Source organism: Spermophilus citellus, assembly GCF_964194105.1.
Source record: "Spermophilus citellus genome assembly, chromosome: 11".
NCBI lineage: Eukaryota > Metazoa > Chordata > Mammalia > Rodentia > Sciuridae > Spermophilus > Spermophilus citellus.
In genome coordinates, this window is record NC_138192.1 from 130905253 (window position 1) to 130926142 (window position 20890).

General features: G+C 52.4%; 1 protein-coding gene across 1 annotated transcript in view; it reads left to right on the plus strand.

Moving 5' to 3' along the window:
- TRPM8 (transient receptor potential cation channel subfamily M member 8) overlaps window positions 1–20890 on the plus strand; it is a gene marked incomplete at its 5' end in the record, with an annotated part of 74828 nt that overhangs the window by 39159 nt on the left and 14779 nt on the right. The window contains 5 exons of the mRNA XM_081260638.1: window positions 3343–3434; window positions 4569–4710; window positions 5642–5813; window positions 7485–7662; window positions 16281–16471. Coding sequence (XP_081116764.1) covers window positions 3343–3434; window positions 4569–4710; window positions 5642–5813; window positions 7485–7662; window positions 16281–16471 — 775 coding nt within the window. The remainder of the gene's footprint in view (window positions 1–3342; window positions 3435–4568; window positions 4711–5641; window positions 5814–7484; window positions 7663–16280; window positions 16472–20890) is intronic.

A 20890-nucleotide genomic window follows, 5' to 3' on the forward strand; every position in this document is an offset into this window, starting at 1 on the left:
GCCCCATGCTCTGCCTCCTGAGGCCACGGCCCTGTCCAGGTCATGCTTTGTGATGGTTTGTAAGGCTGTGGTGACAAAACACCATGGCTTGGTGGCTTCAGTGGCACGGGCTCATTGCTCACAGTTCTGGAGCCTGGAGTCTGAGGTCAGGTGTGGGCGGGGCTGGCTCCTTTCCCTGGCTTCTGTAGTTTGGGGCCATCATTGCTGTCCCTGGGCCTGTTGATGCAACACTGTGACCCTGTGTCACATCCATGTGGTGTCTTCCCTGTGAGCCTGTCTGTGTTCTGATTTTGGGTGGGGGCCCTTCTGCTTCACTCAACTCCCTCCTGACTCACTCAGTCACATCACCGTGACCCGTCCAGACGAGGTCCTGCTCCGAGGTGCTGAGGGTGGGACTTCCATTTGGGGTACATGATTCAGCCCATCACACGGTCCATGCGGTCTGCAGCAGCCAGCCTTGTACCTAGTTCTACTCTGACTTACTGTGTGGCAGCAGCAAAGGGAAGCGGGAAGTGAGTCGTGAGGACGGGGCCGAGCAAGGCACCCGGAGGTGCTCCCTGGCATCAAGGTGCTTGGGGCAGCCTTCCAAGCGGAGGGGACCTTGGTGCTTCACCTTGGAATGTCGGTAAACAGTAAGAAATGCTTTCCTGCTTCCGCCACCCTCATCTTCTCACACGTTCCCCCGCCAGTCTCATCCCTGACCCTGCTCCCGTCCCATTAGGACACAGAAGCTGCCAGGCGGGTCCTTAGGCATCTACAGGAGCCATGAAGCTGAGAAAAGGGCGTGTTTCTGTTTGTTGTAGAAGGAAGAGCCCAGCCTGGCTGGGACCACAGGGAGACGTGCCTAACTCTGGAAGCCCAGTCCCTTTCCATGTGTCCTGTCTTTCACCAAGTATTCAGTGAGCACCGACTGCGTGCGGGGCCCTGCCCGAGACCCTGAAGATACAGCAATGAACCAGACAAATACCTTTGGCCCGTGGAGCTTTCCCCTTAGGGTGACTGGTGGGTCACTTCCAGGAGCTCTTGAGGAGAGCTGAGTGGGGGCCAGCACCGTAGGACAGGTTGGCCCAGGGGAACTGCTGCCATCACAGACATCTCCATACAAGCACCGTGTGCGCATTTACCCACTAAGTCACCTGTTTGGCCTGTGGGGGGAGACCCACGCAGCTCTCCTGCTTGGAGAAGGCCTGGGGCAGGTTAGGCTGAGAGCAAGGAGGGCTCAGGGCAGGGACATGGAGTGTGAGTGGACAGAGGGCAGGGGGTAGGAACATGAGAAGGGAAAGTGGGCTAGAGACTTCCCTGGGGCTGCTGGAGGAAGGGAGGCCGGAGAGCCCCTACCCTCTGCGTCCAGAATGGGGGTGCTTGGTAGGTGGTACTGAGGGTGTCCAGTCAGTGTTCCTGGTCCAACACTGAGCCTGTGTTAACTCAGTGGTCCTGCCCGCGGCGGCTGCGTGGCCTGGGATCCAAGGAGTCTGCAGACTGTAGCTGTGAGGGGCTTGTTGTTAAAGAACCTGCCACTTGGAGTCGCTGTTTCTCTTCTTGTCTGCAGCTGGTGCCTTTGGACTCCTAAGGGATTAGTTTCCCCCAGGAAGTGGCTCTGCTGGCCGGGTGTGGTCTTCATTAAACTGATTCACATTTGTGAGAGGAAAACAACCCCGAAATAGAGGCCACCTGATTTAAATTGTGTCTGGGAGTCAAAGAGCCTTGCTCTGTAGCGTCTCCAGGTGACCTCGGCCTGGAGGCAGATACTGATGTGCTGACTTGGGGTTTTTAACCAGGACAGTCAATAGCATGGCACAGTTGCTAAATCACCTGGGCTCTGCTAAGCAGGCACCATGAGTGTTTGCTTAAGATGGGGCAAGTCGCCTGCACCTTCACAGAGAGCACCATTCAACCTCGAGGCCCACCGTGTCCCCAGATCCTGAGAGAGAACCTGAAACACGGTGCTGGTAGTTTACAAATTCAGTCTGCCTCTGCTCTTATGCTCAGAGAAGAGGCCTCCTCTCATTGATGATGATGACGATGATGAAGAAGAAGAAATAAAAAGAGCTTTCTCCCTGCACTGGTTCCTGGAGCCCTGGAACTGGCCTAAGGTGTCTTTGCATGAAGGCCAGGGTGACTTCTGAAGGTGACCGGGGCAAGGTCGTGTAGGCTGTGTAGGCTGCTGGTATCTGCCTGGGTCCCGGAGGGCAGGGGCAGACCAGTGACAGGGCAGACCCTCGTCTCACCAGGCACAGGAAAAGCAAATGGCAGTTGGAATCATGCTGCCCAGCCAGGTGGACACCCCTGCCACCTCCCAGCGGTCAGTTCCCAGCACGCGGTCCATCCAGGGCTGCTCCAGCCGTGGCCTCCCACGGGTACTGGTTCCCAGCAGCCTCCTCTGTTGCCCACTCAGCTGCTCTTTCCACTCACTCCTGGGGAAGGAGGTGCCCGGGAAGTGGGCTGTGCCTCTTGACTCCTCCCGGTGGGAGCTTGAGGGGCCTGGAGATTCAGAACAGGGAGGCCTGTGCTCGGGGCGGCGCCTTAGCCTCCAGGCCTCCGTGTCGGGGTCAGGGTAGGAAGCAGGACCTGAGTAGCGGCCATCTCGGGTGGAGAGATGAGTGGGCCTCGCCCTTCGGGGCCCTCTTTGCCATGGCTTTCTTGGTGTTCACCGTGAATATGGTGGCCCTTATCTGAGCTTACTCCCCGGTGAACTTCTGTCTTCTCTCCCATCCTCTTCACATTTGGTTTTAACATGGTTTACACCTGTCTTTCCATGGAACAGCGGACTCCTTGAGGATCGGTATTGCACCCACTGATCTCTCTGTGTCCCAGGAGGCTGGCCCAGGGTTTGCAATCCTGTGGGCCCTCAGGAAACATACTTGGAGTAGGAGGACAGATGACAGGTTAGAGGACCCCCCTGGGACTCCCCAACTCCAGTCTACTGTGGCTAGAGCGGCGCCTCCTCCTGGATATCCTTTAGTTAAGGCCTTTTACTGTCATGTGCCAGACAAACCTTAGGTGGATACGGAAGCCGACAACGAGCCCAGCAGGGATAGCCCCTCTGTAACTGTGAGGTGTGGGACTGTGCTGCTCACCGTGCAAGGTGGCCCCGTGCTTCCCAGGTGCCCGGGCAGGTGGTGCTCGCCCTCTGCGGCTTCATCTTGAAGGAGGACCAGGAGACCTTCCTCCTGACCGACCAGCAACACATGAATAGCAGAGCCGCTGGCGCCCAGCCCAGCCTTGGGTCCCCGGGTGGCAGGGGCGTGTTAGGGCTCTCTTGGCACAGAGCGGACCTGGGGAGGACGGGAAGCACACGGTGGTCCCAGGCTGCTGACACCTCTCTCTTCCCCTGGGCTGCAGTGGTACATGAACGGGGTGAATTATTTTACCGACCTGTGGAACGTCATGGACACGCTGGGGCTGTTCTACTTCATAGCGGGGATTGTATTTCGGTGAGTTATCCTCATTGCTTTCCCTAATTTTCGATGTTGTGGGCACCAAAGTGGAGACAAACTCTTGGGACCCTATGAGCCCATGGGGACTGTTGCTTGGAGTCGACTGGGAAAGGCCCCCATCAGCTTGGGCAGCCTGGTCAGCCTGGTCAGCCTGGGCAGCTTGGTTAGCTTGGTCAGCCTGGTCAGCCTGGGCAGCTTGGTCAGCCTGGTTAGCTTGGTCAGCTTGGTCAGCTTGGTCAGCCTGGTCAGCCTGGGCAGCCTGGTCAGCGTTTCTTCTCTTCCCTCCCGGGGGTGTGTGATCTTTCCTTTTGGCCTTCTAGGCTTTGGGGAGAGGGAACTACACACCGAGGAGAGTAAAGGGTGACGAGGATGCCGATACCTTAGGCTACTGGTTCATTTGGGGTGTGTAACCTAAGACACGTGTGACCTTAACCTGAAAACCGGCCACGGAGCTGTCCTTCAGCTACCAGCACAGTCCTCAATCCCGGAGCCAGAGTGGTCAGCAGACAAATCCAATGCTTCCCCTGAGGGCAAAACACCAGCCGCCCTCCCTGAGGAAGCGGTTGGGAAGCCCCAGGCGTGGTCCATTGCCCACGTCCCTCCAGGCCAAAGGGGAGGCTGCGTCATCGACAGGCACACAGGGCGCGGCTTTGCAGAGGAGCCGACCTGCTCCCTTTTGCCCCTGTGAAGACGGTGCTCGCCCTCCACGGCTAAGGGGGGAGCACGCCATTTCTTCCTCGATCCTTCCTGCTGGGGTTGAGGATCTCAGTATCGACAGGGGTGTCCTCTGGTAGCAGGGCTTAGCTAATCAGTGTCAGGGAGACCCCGGTGAGTTTTTGAGGGAAGTTGGCAGAGCCAAGTCCAGGGGTTGGGGTGGGGTTGGCATCATCTTGGACACCTCCCTGTGATCCAGCAAAGATGGTGAGGATGAGGGACAGGGAGCCAGGAGCCTCCAGAGCTCTTGGGGCCTTCTTTGGCGCCCACGTGGCAGAGGGCAGTGGTGGCGCTCCTGTCCTGTTCCACACGCTCAGCTCCTGGCTCTTAGCTGCTCCCTGACTCTGGTTACTTTAAAAACTCGATGTTGTGATGCTTTGTCCACATCTCACACATCTGTTCTCCTTCTCTCCACAGGCTCCACCCCTCTAATAAAAGTTCGCTGTACTCCGGCCGGGTCATTTTCTGCCTGGATTACATTATATTCACCCTAAGGTTGATCCACATTTTCACTGTCAGCAGAAATTTAGGACCCAAGATCATAATGTTGCAGAGGATGGTAAGAGCCAAGAGTCTCTCTAGCCACGGTTCTCTTGCTCCGTTCAGTTCCACTAATGATTGACAGGAGGATTTCTCCCCTAACGAGACGGTTGCTTTCTTCCACGTGTCCTCATGAAGGGCGTCCCCCAGGTTGAACTTTCAGGCTGGGAGTAGGAAATAAACACCCGTGTTCAGATGCACACTTTACAGTGTGCTTCCAATAGAGTCTGAACAATTTGCTAAGAGCGTGGGCAGGGAGGGGAGGATTGGAACCTGACCTCAGACCCTGGGACACATACAGGGAGGACCCCCCCACGCTCACATTGCACCGGAGGGGAAATCACACATGGCGGTGGCTCCCTAGGCCGATTCTCCATGTGGCTCAGACCTCCACTGTCTGTCTTGCAGCGAGATGGGCCTGGATGAGCTCATCTGGACGTTCCTTTCCAACACCGAGGCTGAGCTTGTGGTTTTCGCTCAAAGCATATCTGAGGCAGGGAGTCACTATGAAGTCATGCTGTGTGTGCAAAAACTTTAAAAAAATCAAATTGTCCATTCTTGTCTAATAAGAACTGCTTTTGTTTCCCAAGGAAAAGAAACCTACAGAAATAATTTAGGGGTTTAAAGAATGCAAGTACGTGAGGTCTAGACACCGAGAGGTCCTCCCCATAGGTCTTTGTATGTTCTTGAGCTGGGCTGTCACTCAGCGGCGGGTGCCGAGCTGGTTTGGAGACTGGTGGACACACATGCATCCTTCAGGTTTAATTCTGGAAAAGCGTTGTCCCCAGACCCAAAGGTGATGCGGGCCATTTTTTAAAAATTAGCAAGTGAGCACAGGTAACCTAGAGTTTCAGGGCCCTGGGACCAGGGCTAACTGAGAACAGCCAGGCTGCAGGCCCCACTGCCCGTGGGCATGGCTCCGACTCTGTTCTGATGTCCTTCCTTGGCAGTTGGTCGATGTCTTCTTCTTCCTGTTCCTCTTTGCTGTGTGGATGGTGGCCTTCGGGGTGGCCAGGCAAGGGATCCTGAGGCAAAACGAGCAGCGCTGGAGGTGGATCTTCCGCTCCGTTATCTACGAGCCCTACCTGGCCATGTTCGGCCAGGTGCCCAGCGACGTGGACGGTAAGCCGATGTCGCTCAGGTGGAGATGGGGCTGGGAGGGGGCCAGCAGAAGGCAGCCTCCGGGGATGACCCTGACCGCAGTTCCATGTGTTCACTGAGCGGGAGCCAGAGCCACAGACTGAAGAAACAATCCTCAAACCTTGTCTTTACTCCTAAGCAGGATTCTCCCTGGTCCCCAGCATTTCACTTTTCAAACCTTTTGAAGAATGATTTCAGAGTAACGTGGCGGCTGGAGGAACCCCGCTCACGAGCTGTGCTTTCCTACAACAGGGTAACGGGGCACCTACTTGTTTCAAAAAGAGCATCATGGAGAAATTTGCACTGAACCTGGAATCTAAACTTTTACATCAGCCCAGTGCCAGCTGGTTTGGGGAGGCAGCCATGGTGGCCCCATGGCTTAATTCGCCCATACCCGGCGCAGGCGAGCAGAGCAGGGCGTGTGCTGGTGCTGGCAGTGAACTGTGCGAAGCATCTTTATGGTGCTGACATCAGCCCGGCCGTCATTTCCTGTCTGCCTGTCATAGAGGATGCTGACGGCCTCCTGGAGCCAGCGCCTGCCCTGATTGGTGCCACCTCTCAGTGTCCTGTGGCTCTCTCTTCTTCAGTCTCTCCGGCACCCTGCGCTGGAGCCTCTTTCAGGACTTAGACACACGGTTCTTCCTCCTCTTCATCATTATTATCCCGTCTGCTCGCCGATCTTGCTGTTTCCCATAAGCCATTGCGTTTGTCCTTGGGATGGTCCTCCATGTTGGTGTTTTGGTCCCACTTGGGAGCATGCATGGTGGCCAGTGGGGCAGCAATCTCGGCTTTTAGTGTGCTGTGTGCCCTTTTGGGGGCGACTCCATCTTTCTGTCTCAGTCTCCCCACCATGAGCTCAGCTGTGCACCCCAGAGCCTCGATGTCATTCTTGATCCTCTTCTGAGTCCACCCCAACATCCACGTCCTCAGCTGGCTGTGTGGACTTTGTCTCTAAGATGCTTTGACATCCTGCTGCGTCCCCACCCCCAGCCCATCTTAAGCATCCCATTCTGTCTGCCTGCACCCTCCTCCCAACCTCCCAGCTCCCTCTCTGGCTCCCCCCATCCACGCTGCAGCGAAATGAGGAGAGTCTGATGTGTTGTCCCCTGCTTAAAACAGTCTGATGGCTTCCTGCTGTTTTAGTGTAAAAATTTAAAAAAGAAAAAAAGGTGTGTCCGGTCGCTGGGCATCTAGATCTCTCGTTTTGGGAGGGGTGATGTGTTCAGTGATGCCCACGCCGCAGGCCTTGGCTCTGTTGGGATGCCCTAGGCATCTGCTCCTCCCGTTCGCCCCCGTGGCCGGCTCCTGCCCAGCCTTCTGCTCTCAGCTCAGAGACCCTTCCCTCTGGGTGGACTGCCCCCGTCTGTGGCCTCAGAGCCCCTGTGCGTGTCTCACAGGCTGGACCTCTAAGCTCTGTGCCTGGGTACCCGCTGACCCGTGGAAGCCATGGGGCCTGTGCCCTTGCTTTATCTTGACCTCAGTGAAGTCCCTAAGGAGCAGGGAGGTAGCTCAGGAAGCATGGAGTGGAGGGACAGGTGACTCTGAGGTGTGTCCCTTGTTTGGATATCCATGACTGCGTCCTGGTTCCCCGGTGTGCCAGGGCCCTGGGCCCTCTGGAGGGGCCTCACTGGGCCTTTGGTTCCACCCGCTCAGGTACCACGTATGACTTCGCCCACTGCACCTTCACCGGCAACGAGTCCAAGCCGCTGTGTGTGGAGCTGGACGAGCACAGCCTGCCCCGCTTCCCCGAGTGGGTCACCATCCCCCTGGTGTGCATCTACATGCTGTCCACCAACATCCTGCTCGTCAACCTGCTGGTCGCCATGTTTGGGTATGTGGCCCGTTATGTGTTCATGGGGGTCCACCCCACACCGGGCAGGCCAGGAGGGCCGTGAGCGCAGCAGCCAAGGGCTTCCCCGGAGGGGCTGAGAGCAGGGTCTTCAGGGCTGGGGCCTTAAAGGGACTTAAAGCACCGTTAGGAGCTGAGCCTTAAGTTGACTCCAGCCACCTGTGACAAATGGAGGCCGGGCGTTCAGCATCCATGAGCAGTGTCCCCAGGCGCCCGGATGCCGGCACAACGGTGACCCCGGGGCAGCTCTGCTCCACTCTGAGGTTGCTTGTGCTCTATGGGACTCGCTGGTGTAGATTCTAGCGTTTACAGGAGCTCAGTTGCTGCTTTAAACGGTTCAGTTTAAATGGGAGTTCAGGGAGTGGAGCCCGGAGAGCGTCTTCTCTGGGACGCATGTCTGACGAGGCTGAGAGGGACCTGCCAGGACCTGACCATATCTTTATTGGCTTAGGCAGTTCTCTTTCATACACTTAGAAAACGCAGTTGTGCATTCATACTTCATCTTCCCAGAGGGTTTCAGAGTCCCCTGTGGTGGTGTCAGTGGGGGGACTTGTCCTTTAGGGTAGACGGTATTTCAGCCACACCAGTTCAGATGTTTACAAACAAATACACAAATTTAACAAATTATTTATTACAGCTTGATGTGGATCAGAACCCTTCAGTCAAAACCAGGAACCCAGAAGCTATGAATGACAAACTAAATAAACACAGTTTCATAAAACAATTTTTTTAAGTTAAAAGAGAGCTGAAACGAAGTGGTAAAGACTGGGGAAAATGTTTTTGATGCATATGGTGAACAAAGGCTTTTAATTCCTAATAAAGGAAGAACTCCTGAATTTATAAAAAGATGATCCCAGAGAAAAACTGCTAGAGACAATGACCGTGCAGTTCAGAGGAGGAAATTCAGGTAGCTAAACGCATGTGAAAAGGAGCTCGACCCTCTGGGAGGGGAAGTTCAGATTAAGACAGATGCTGGTCTTGCACCATCGGATGGGCGGAAGTTGAAGGGAGCCTGTGGGGTCACAGATGAGGCTGGGAAGTGACATTGCTGCTGGGGCACAAACAGCCACCAAGTCTTTGGAAAGTAATCTTGATCATAGCTACTAAAGGGAAAAACACACAGGCTTTAATCAAACCTTCTCACACCTGGGAATCTGACAGACTCGCATACAAAGGTGTTTCCTGGGTCATTTTTAATACCTGTCGGTAGGGGAATGATTGAATAAAGCGTCTTTTATCTGTACTATAGAATATTATACAATCCTTAAAAAGATAAAGTAAGTTCTGTGTTTATTGAAGGATGGCATTTTAATATAAAAAACAAATTGCAGACTAGTTTTAGGGTGTACTCTTATTTTCTAATCACTAACACTAATATCTTAAAACTTCAGTTATACATTTCACTTGTTACAACCACCTACTGCTTTTTAATTTAGGAAGAGAACGAGGACAGTCAGTTGCTACACAGAGGCCTGAGGCTGTGAGAAGTACTCAGACTACACAGGAGGGTCACCTGCTTTGTTTGTCAGAGGCAGGCACATCTATGTGGGACATGTGCCTCTGGGGACATCACACGGAGTGGCCTTCTGGTCTCCCATGGTCCAGTGCATCCCTTGCTCTGCTTAGAACCCTCGAAGGATTTTATTTTAATTCCAGACACCTCATCTTCCCCAGGGGCTGTGTGACTTGACCCTGGAACACATCGTCAGGTCCCCCTGCTGTCTGGTCTGCCCCCCAGGAAGTCCCCCTGTTCCTCCCTAAGCAGGGCCACCTGCTCGGCGCGATGCTTTTGTGCAGGCTGGTCCTGCTTTCGGACGCCCGGCTCTGTCCTCTCCTTTCTTTCCCTTCATGAACTCAGCCTCCCTGATGACCTCTCTCCTTTGTGGAAAGGGTCCTGAGACCACGAAGCACGTTTCTTCTGGACAGGAGGCTCCGAGGGTGGAGATTGTGCCTTGATCTCAGCCCTGGGACCTTGTGGGTTTGGTGAAGGAGGAGGACAGTGTCCTTTGCACCTCCTGGTCACTCATCAGCTAGTGGTCACGAGGCTGCTTCCTGGTGTGTCACTGCTGAGGAGCCTCGTGGTGAGCAGCAGAGCAGGAGATCCGTCACAAAATGTACAGCATCTGCTCTGTGCACGTGCCTGGCCCACAGAGGCCATGTGGCCACTGGTGTCCCAAGTTCTCCCAGAGCGAATGTGCCACCCTTTCCCTCCCACTCGTGTCTAGGGAGGGACTCAGGAACCCAGAAGCTTCTCCCTCAGCCAGCCAGACAGTGTCACGGTGTCCAGATGATGTCTGCATGTCAAAGGGGCCCACCGTCCCAGCCAGCAGAGACGTGGCAGGTGACAGGTAGCGATGTATCACAAGCAAGGGAAGAAGAGGGGGTCCCAAACCTGAGGAAGAGGGCGGTGGAGGGGGGCTTGGTGCTCTACAGTGACAGCAGATTCCATTGAGCTTACCCTGGAGAGGTGCAGCAAAAACCGGAAGTGAATATATCTGCAGAAATTAAACACAAGGCTGTGACCCGTGAGTTGCACCAGCTCAGTTGGTCTCAGAATCTGTGTTGCAAATTGTTCACAAAAGCCGTTTACGAGGGCCTTGCCGTGTTTGTAATCCATTATCTACATCATGATCATGGATGGTAGGATTTGGAGTTCAAAGGGACGTGAGCCCAAACTGACACAGGTGGGTAAGGAGGTCAATCCGCAGCTCACATCTGGGCCAACCCCAGGGGTCTGGCTGGACTCATCTCCTTCTGTGAGCCCCCAGCCGTGCCCTAGCGGTTCTCGCCCCTCTGGTGCTTCAGAGTGAGAGCCAGTGACCCCCTTCCTGGGAGGCCGGATGAGCCTGGCTTACCCCAGGGCCTTTTCCTGTGTTACTCCCTGGCTTGAGAGCAGCTGGAGGGGCCATTGTGGTCCCTGGGCTAGGTTCTCAGAGCACTGTTTCTGGTCACTTTTAATGTTGCTCAGGGCTTACTGTATGAGCTGTCCCTGACCGTGACCCCCGACTGGTGCCACATCAAAACTCTCCTTTAAAAACTCCACCGTGCCCAAAGGCCACCTTATGAAGGCACTGTACACATACCTTTGAGTCACACAGGCAGGCTGCAGGGCTCTCAGGACAGTATTCAGTAGCAAAGGAAATGGTTGCAAACATCTGTGATTATTTTATGTTAAAATGCTCTGTCCCAGGCCCTGTGTGGCTTCTCAGAGGCGCGAAGTGAACTTGGAGTGGCCCTTGAAGCACTGTCCTGAAGGGGAACTCACCCACTGCAGCTCTGGCCAGGACCCATCAACCATGGGGTCTAGACTTATTTCCGAGAATGATTACTTACAAATCTTAGGAACAATGTATGCTTATTATCAACATGCAGAAAAGTAGGAGGAAGAAAATAATCCCCCGTGTAGACTAAAGGCTTGCTGCTACTTCAACAACATGTGACCTTATGACATGATATTATATAATATGATATCATAGATATCGTTATGATACGTTATGACGTAATCTGATCATCATGGAAAAGCTGTTTACAGGGGAGGGAGTTGTGACGTGAGATGGAATATTGGCAGTGAGCTGGTGTCAGCAGTGACCAAGTGGAGGAGCCGTGCTCAGAGGTCCTGGTACCCGGAGCCCAGAGAGCCGTGGGGGCTGGAGAAGCAGGGGCGATGAGTGAGGCTGGGAGGAGGTGGAGAGGTGGGCAGTGGATGCAGAAGGTTCTTTTAAAGACCCAGGCATTTCCTGCAGGTGAAGGAGATTTCCTGGGCCTCCACACAGTTGCATGGCACCATCTTGGTTGTGATAACAACACTATGGACTAAGTTGAATTATCACTTGAAAGCCAGTGAGTTGACATTATTGGTGCCACTCCCTGCTGGGGCTGCTGGCTTCCTGCCGGCCCCTCCCCTCTCATCTTGGGATAATCACACTTATTTCCTCTTATCAGCCACATCCTCTCAGATCTTACCTAACCCACTTCAGATCCACCCACACCCTTGCCTATCCCTCGTATTAAGTCACTTCATTTCAAAAATAGTGAAACTAGGATATCTTCACCATTTTCCCTGACTGCTGCTCAGTTGCCTTTAAGTTTCAGAAAACATGGCGTCTTCTTTTTTCCCAATCCCCACGTGATAATTGTGCATGTTTGTGGGCACAGTGTGACGTTTCACTACGTGTACATGGTGTGTAGTGATCAATCAGGATGATTAGCATATCCAGTTTCTCAGGCATTTACCATTTCTTGATGTTGGTAAAACAGATTCCTCTCTTCTGGTTATTTTGAAACACACTGTTATTGGGAATGAGAGGGAACCGATGTGTCAACTGCCCCCCACACAGCTGGAGGGCACATAGGTGGCCCCCAGGCGTGGGGCAGTACTGGATAGACATGGCGGCTGGGCTGCCCAGGAAGGTTGGGATCAGCCGGGAGCTGGGAGGGGTGTCCACTAAGCCACGTCCAGCTGACCCGCTTCTTGTGCTTGGGGTTATCCTGAGGTCCTGCCATAGGATTAGCATCTCCTCTTTCTTTGTGAAATTTGCACAGACTTTGCATTCTGGTGTAATCAGTCTTTCTATTTTGGTTTTACTACCAAATGGCTTTCATTACTGAAATGTTAATTTTTTTAATCATTTTAACATCTGTTGTACAAGTTCTCATTATTCCTATTCCAAGCTTTCCTGGCTGTTCTTGTGTATTTAATTGTGTGGAGAAGCTCAAAGCCCATCTTGCAAATCTTTTCTTTTTCCTTCCAAAAGGAAAAAAAAAATCTTGTGAATTTTACTGTGAGGATGCTGACTTTTTATAATTATTTAGGAGAAGTTGGCCTTACTATCTAAAGAAAATAGTTGATCTCTGTGTATTCAACTATATACAGTTCTCAGTAAAGTCACCTGGGTTTCTTGTGGGTCTGGCAGAGTTTTGTTAATTTATTTCCAGCCCTTTATGGTTGTGAACAGAATTGCTATTATGTTTTTTCCAGTGGCTACTTTCTGATGCGTAGGAAGGCTATTAACGTTTTGCTTATTTCTTTTAGAACAAGTCTTCTTCCTGAACTGTCTCTTTTTTCTTTTCTTTTTATCACATTCTGGGAGTTTCTTCTTATTCCCTATTTATTAAGCTCCTTTCTTCTTCTCTTTTTCCGAATCAGAAGAGGATGTTGGGCATGGCCAGAAGACTTTCTAGCAGCATTGGGGTTGTATTTCCCTTTTGGTCTAGTATTATGATGTATCATACAAATGACAAATCACAGAACTGTTCTGAATATTTAGTCATCTTTCCACCCTGTGGTCACGGCATATTATTCTTTTAACATACTTCTGGGTTTCGTTGTGCACAAGGCTCTCTGAATTCTAAATGTCTGTTATCTGTTAGGGACATTGCCAGGCTCAGTGGATTTCTAAAAATTTGGCCTTCTGTGGGGTTTCACTTCCTCTTCTTGCCCTGCTCAGCTGGGGCTGCTCAGCTGGTCTCAGCAGTTGACTTTGGTCATCTCTGCTCACCTCCAGCCAACAGAAGGGTTACCAGGGGCAGGACGCTCAAGGTCACAGGCACCATGGACATGTGGCATTGAAGGGAAAATGGCAGGCTGGGGTCAGCGGTTGGAGGGGAGACGGGAACCATCCGTAGGGTGGTGAGACCCTGGGCGTGGCTGGTCCCTAGGCCACTCTTACACGTGTGTGGCCCTGGGGTGCGGTGTGCACGTGCTGACACCAGAAAGCCCTTCTCTATGAGTACCCTTTGTCCTCTACAAGTATGACATAATGGCTAAACAATATATAAATTACTTTAGCAAAGCAGTGCCCAACTATCAGCCACCCCCGGGGGGCCCTGTTCTATGTGGCTCCAGCTGGAACTGACTGGGGGCTGTGGAAGCTGCCTTCATACAGGGAAGGTGGACCTCAGTGTCTAGGCCAGCTTCCGCGTGGCCAACTAGGGTCTGTGGGGTTTGAGCAGAGACGCTCTTGGGATTGACATCCAGGCCTCTGCTAGCTCACCCTTGCCCAGTGGGAAGCCGAAGCAGGTTGTTACCATTTATGTGGGGAAAGGGTGCTGGTCCTGGAATCTACACGTTCCCCTGAGGTGCCGAGGAAGCTGCTGTTACAACAAGATGTCCTTGGAGGTTTCCCCCAAGGAAGAAATGACCCAATGACACGCGAGGCAGAGCTCTTTCAAATGGAGAATGAAACAAACACAAAGCCATGTTTTTCAGGCCCTGAGTCAGGGGTGCAGACCTGCTCTGTCTGGGCAGCTGGGGTCTCTGCTTTGTTCCAAGCACCCAAAGAAGCAGTGCCCCGTGAACTTGCACCCATTTGGTCCCTCTACTCCTCTTGGCCATTCTTAACTCAAGGATGGTAAAAATACAGGTGAGGGGCTGGACTGGACCCTGGTTACAGTTTGCCAACCCCTCCTCCTGCAGATCTAGAAGGTGCCCGATGTTTTAACCGACCCCCAGTGACCAGGTAAGCCACAGCGCCGTCTCTTCCTGTGTGGCCCTTCCTGGTAGCAGCTCTATTCTGAGCCCTAAGAAAGGGAGGGAGGCCCACCTGCCAGAGAGGCCAGGGCCCTACTGGAAGCTGCAGAAAACGTGCCTCCCTTCAGCCGGACTCGTGAATTTCTTTCAGATAAAACCTCTGCAGACAGCATCTGACCAATCGAAGCAGATGCAGACCTTTTTCATGTGCGTTGGTGTTTGGGCAGTCAGTATAATCCATTCTGGACAAGATAGGTCAAATTTCAAGATGTTTTTAGGGACAATAACTTGGGCCAGTTGTTTGGCACAAAGTCTGAAACTGTGATTTCTAGAAAGTTCTTAGGCTGGATGTCATTAACTTGGGAGGTGCCATGGATCTGTCTTACTGCAGCAGCAGCAGCAGTACACAGTGTCCTTTGTGGGCATCAGAACCAGAGAAGGTGGGTAGCGCAGCTTGGTATTAGCTTCCAAGCAGCCTGACCTACATTTGGAAGAAGTGCAAGGCTGACTCTTGGATTCAGTGTGCTGTGCTATGACAGAGCATGGAACTGTCTGTCTTCCACCTAAAAAAATCTACCACATAAGGTTGGTGGGAAGATCAGTCAAGTGACCATTTTATAGGCCAGGTATAAGAGCTTTCACATAGTAGGTGTTCAATAAACACAAACTCCTTACCCTTAAAGATCTCACCATGGTTCAGAGGCACTTGCCACAGATAGTAAAATGCTTTGTAGTTGTGAAAAAAGCTAAGTGATCCAATCTGATTAGTTTGAAATAGAGTATAGCTCAAACCGTTTTTAAAAAAATATAGCAAAGCTATTAAAACATTTCATGTTTCACTCTGCTGAGGCAGAAAAGACACTGGGCTGGATGGCTGGTCTAAACCCCTTGCTGGGGGCTCAGACAGTTTTCGTGCCCAGCTGAGCCTCAGTTCCCTGACCTGTCAGTTGTAGATGATGCTATAGAGTTATTTGTAGATTAAATCAATTAATTTAATTGATTGCTGAGGATGAGTCCTAGTGTATCCTGTTACCTATTTTATAGTTTTGATTCAATTCAATTGGTATTGTCAGTTTTGGGTTAGAACATACACTAGGCGTTTTTATAGTGATTCACACTGATTGTAAGACACTTGGAAAGCAGAAAAGAGGAGAAAGGACACCAGAGGTAGTGCTGGAGATGACCCTGACTGGGGACAGTCCCCTTTCTCCCTGTGTGTGATTTTCATAGATCAGGTGGTAAGAACTAGTTCAAGGCTCGTCATTGTCCCTTACATGAATCGTGCAAGCAGCTCTATAAACACGATCTTCAAAGCTTCTTGAAGAATCTTATTTTTTTTTATTGGTTGTTCACAACATTACAAAGCTCGTGACATATCATCTTTCATACATTTGATTCACGTGGGTTATGAACTCCCATTTTTACCCCAAATACAGATTGCAGAATCACATCGGTTACACATCCACATTTTTACATAATGCCCTATTAGTGACTGTTGTATTCTGCCACCTTTCCTATTGATAAGCTTATCTCACAATATATTGTCTTACTGTTAACATCAGGTAGTTCATTTCTTCTGGTCAGGGATGAGGACAGCGGTCACCTGCGGTGCCGTGGCCAATAGCCCTGTGTGTGTCTCGCCATGGTCATGTTTTTTCCTCAGTATCTCCTTCTTAGGTTGAATTCCCAGAAGCGAAGTCCCTGGGTCAAAGGGAAGGTCATTTTTAACAGTCTTGATAAATACTTGCTAACCCTTTCTCCAGACTGCTTGATTAGGCATGTTTAAGGGGGGCAGATTCTTCCTAAGGGGTCGACATTCTGGGCCTCTTTAGCTAACACAATAGCCAACAAGTGGAAAAAGAGAATCCTTGAAGTATCTTGACGTTAAAATGATTTCAAAGTTCATTGGACATGTTTTTGTGATTAGCAAAGAACAAAGCAACAGCTAGACACTCTTGGGGCCAGCGTGGACTGAAGGTGGCCTGGAGGCAGGTCACCTGGTCCTTGTGTCAGCATGGACTGGGTCCCATCTGGGCCTCGGCAGTGGTGGGAGTTGTTTAATGTCACTGTTACGGGGTTCGGGGTGGTGGACACATGCCAACGCTAAGACTTGCCTTCCCCCTCCGGCCAGCTACACGGTGGGCACCGTCCAGGAGAACAATGACCAGGTCTGGAAGTTCCAGAGGTACTTCCTGGTGCAGGAGTACTGCAGCCGCCTCAACATCCCCTTCCCCTTCGTCGTCTTCGCCTACTTCTACATGGTGGTGAAGAAGTGCTTCAAGTGCTGCTGCAAGGAGAGGAGCGTGGGATCCTCCGCCTGCTGTGAGTGGCTCAGCCTCAGGGCTTGGGTTCAGCGAGGGACTCGGGGGGGGGGGGATGTGGGGTCCACATCACAACAGGAGGGATTCTCAGTTCCCCACTCACATCAGCACATCTCTAAAGACGAGGCATGGGAAGATGGGGAAGGCATTATAGATCTGCAGGGTAGCCTTATTTTGGGGGAATAACTTTTGGACAGACATAATCATAACATAAATAGTATGTTAATAAAATAGGTAAAACAATTGAACTGACTAAATAGGATATTGAACTGGCAGAATTCATGGGACAGTATCAAACTGTGACTTTGGTTTTGCATTTCATTGGTACACGAAATTCATAGCCCTGACTTCAGCAGGGTGCATGACTTTTTGAGTTGCTTATCTTTGTCAGCTTTCTATCACTGTAATGAACTACCTGAGGCAATTAACTTATGAAGAAGAAAGGTTTATGTAGCTCACAGTTTTGGAGGTTCCATTCCAAGACTGGGTGGCTCCATTACTTTGGGCCTGGGGGGGGGGGCACTGGGTGGCAATGGCAAGGAGCACATGGTGGAACAAATGCCTTACATCACGAGCCAGGAAGCAGGAGTGATTCAGAGACGGGTCCCGTCATCCCCTTGGAGGGCGAGTTCCCAGTGACCTAGGCCCCTCCTATCAGAGGTATCCCCACCTCCCAACAGTGCTGCCTAGCTCTGAGGGTCTTGCTGGCTGGACCTGGGGGCACCGGGTGCTGGCTTCTTTGGCACTGGTCTCTTCAGCAGCCGAGCCCTCGTTGGCTGTACCTGGAGAGCCTTTTGCTATTCTTTCCTGGCCGCCTTGCAAAATTCCCAAGTCTTTCTGCTCTGTTCCTTTTTGTTCCTGATTCTGACTGTAAGTCTGGCTGAAAGCAGCCGGAATGTCCTTGCTACAGCCTGAGTGCGTCCTCCCCGGCTGAGCCAGTCCAGCCCTTCCAGGTGTGGCCCCCCTCAAAGTCCCAGGGGAAGACAAACACGCAGAGTCTTTGCCGTGGTGTAACAAGGGTGGCCTGTAGCCTGTCCCAGGACAGTCCCCCTCCCATGTGAAGCTCTGTCTTTGCTGCCCACTGTCTGTCCACACCACTCTGGTTTTCTGAACACCCATCAGAATTGCCCGCTCCCCCGGACCCCTCCAGAATCCCCTGTAGGCCACGTCTGAGGGCTGTCCCTCACCTTCAGGTGTGACCAGGCAGTGGCCGCCCCTCCTCACTGGCTTCCTGTCACTCTGAATGCCTGAGGCTGAACCTAAAAAGCTTTAATCATCTCGTGGTGGTGGGTCCAGTCAAGATGGGGCAGCCCCACGGCTTTGGGCCTCTGTCCAGGGCCCTGGGTGGCTCTGCAGGGACCGTGTGGTGGAGAGGACCACTTATGTGGTGAACCAGGAAACAGCGCCTGAGACTGGGGTGCACACCCCCTCAAGAGCGTCCCCAGGACCTGAGGACCTTCCTCCGTCTCTCTGCTCAACTGTCCCTCCACCTCCCGATGGTGCCACCTGGGAGCCAGCCTGCAGGAAGGCGCAGTGCCACAGGCACCTGGGCTTGAGCACCCAGCATGGGGCCCGCTGTCCCTCCGGGTCCTCACACGCCCAGCCTGGGAAAGGAATAGCTCTTTCCTCTTGCTCCCTTCTCAGCTCACTGCCCTTTGCCCACCTCTGAAGTCCACTGTTCTCATGAGTAGATTGAAGATCCGATTTTATTTCCATCATTGGAAAGGCCTCCCTGGGCAGGACCTGCGGGCGCCGCGGATGCCGTGGAAATGCACCCACTCGGATCCAGAATATGGCCTTTGGCAACTGGGACAGAAGGGAGCTCCTTGACCTGCGTGAAGTTATGACTGATCCGGTCAGTCTAGTGGCCGTGGAGGAGGAAGGGTACCTTTCCCTCTCCCCGTCTCAGGTAGTGGCTGAGGCTCCTGTGAGAAAACACCGTCCAGCCACAGAAAAGCCTGGGCCTTTATTCCATATGGATTTCATGTGGCCCAGGAGCCTCCTGAGGAAGTGAAGGTCGGGAGAGACAGACTGGAGATTTATTTTTATAGCAGGGTTGATGAAGAGTGGAGGGTGGTAGGGAAACAGGCTAGGGCCAGGGGTCTCATCTAAAGGTGATGAACTGAGGGACACGGCAGGGCCTATGGCTCAGCCTTCTCTCTGTGCCCCCACCCTCAGGGGCTGGGATGCCTCTCTCCTCCCCATGAGGATGGCCCATCTCACCTGGGCTCTTAGGCCTGCTTCAGAAGTGAGTCAGAGGGTCCTGTCCTGGTTTATGACCTGCTTCAGGGGAGAAGGGCAGGGAAGAGTCAGAGAGAAGGTCCCACAGCTGCTGCTCCCTAAATCCCTCCAGTTTGAAATGCCTAACATGCCAGGTGCTGTCCTGGGGCAGCCTGTCCTGACTCCCACCATCATTTATCCAAGAGCCGGTGGAAATGTTCTCATAAAATGTCAAAGAGGGAGAATTCAAGCTAGAAATGGAAATCGCTGGGTTCACGTACTTTCCAAAAGCCAGAGCCTACCGACTTCTCTTCCCACCATTCTCTTTGGGAGAGTTTTTATGAAACCCCACCAACGTTTACTGAGGATCTGAATTTAAAGATAGACGAAGAACGAGGATGGATGGGAATTGTGGGTAGCAAGAAAAGCTCAGCATGAGGGGGCACACCCCTTCAGCAAACAGGAATTGGGTACCCTAAGAGCAGAGCTGCAGCAGGAGGCACTTGGTCCTGCACACGTACCGACTTCGGTTCTGGAGGCACAGCCATGAAAATGGCCCGTGGGGCTGGGCTCATGGGAGCCGAACCAGAGATGGGGCAGAGTACTGTGGGGGGCCTGTGGCACAGGGGGAAGGGGGCCCAGGGGCATCAGTTTATCCAGTCGCTGGCGCTGTGGACACAGTGAAAGTGAGAGAGAGGCTTTCTGTGCCCTCACCCAGGGCCCATAGACTAGGGGTTGGAAACGAAAACTAAAAAGCCTTAGTTGAAAAGCGTGGGAATTGCTCCTTTTGAAGAGTGAATGTGGGGGTGGGTAGCCCGTAAGGACCCTTAAGCCCTGGACTGCAGTGGACCAGGGAAGACCTTCTAGAGGAAGGAATAGACAGGCTGAGACTCAGAGGAGGGATTGGAGTGGACAGGAAGAGGCGGGGCTGGGATGGGGCTGCAGTGAGGAGTGGTCAGAGGCAAGTCAGAGGTCAGAGGAAGTGGAGGGCTGTGGAGGCTAACATAAGGCCTCTGCGTGTCCCCCAGCCAAGTTCTGGATCCGGCTGCCCCTCCCTGTGCCCCAGGCCCTGGTGCCCCAGTGCATCTTCCTGAATCCCAGAGGAAAAAATGTAGACAAGAGACACAGCTAGAGACAGTGACAGGGTCACGGAGCGTGGCTTCCAAAACCTGGTGGTCACTGGGCCTGCTCTCTTCAGGTGACGTGAGCAGAGGACCTGCAGGCCTGCTCTGGGGCTGTCACCATCACCAGGGGACATTCTGCCTCTGAGTTCCTGATGCTCGTTCTTGTGACCTGGGAAGAGTAGCCCCTGAAGAGTGGAGGGGGCAGATCTTAAGATCTTTCCTCCCCCCGAGTACGGGTCTTCATTATAATGGAAAAAAAACAGGCGTTGAGGACAGTTTTTTTTCCACATTTTTATTGGTGATAATGGTTATACATAATGGTGGGATTTGTTGCCACATGTTTGCACCTGCATGTGACCTGACGGTATTTCCCACCTCAGCTGAGGGCAGTCTGGACGGTGGAAATCTAAGGGAGAATCCAGTCTAAGCCCCTGGAGGGACATGGTCAGCATGTTCTTTCCTCCTCTTGGCTTTTTGCCGGGTGAGCTAGAGTTCCTCCCACTGCTGACTTGTTCCTGCTGCTAGGTGTGCGTGTCCAGTGGCTGCTGGACGTGTCGGGTCCTGTCCCTTCCTCGGTGTTAGGCAAAATGGTCGCTAGCTGCCCTCCCTGGGGTTCATGTTCCGTATTGAGCAGAAAGTAAAAATATGAATTTTACTAACCTAAACATGATGATTGATGACAAATCGAACTTACCAAGAACCATAATTTTTTGTAGTTTTTTTCTTTTACGTAGAAATAGAGGCCAGATATACATAAATATGGCCTTAAACATTGGTTTAACACATTTCAGGCTATCCCCCGAGCTCTGACCCCCTACAGACAGGCTTCCGGAATGTCAGTGTACCCGTCACACTCTATGGTGTCATGGTCACTTTTCACAGCAGCATTATCAAGGCACCAACTGTATCTTAGGGGATGTCATTTACTGTGACCCACAGGAAGTTGCCTTTCTACTGGAAGGTGTGTTGACAGTTTGGAGAAATTGCTCTCTCTTCCCATAATTTTGCCTCAGAAAGCAAAGTGAGTCACTTCCCAATAAAAGAAGGAAGAGTCTTAGCTGAGACGTGGGCATTGG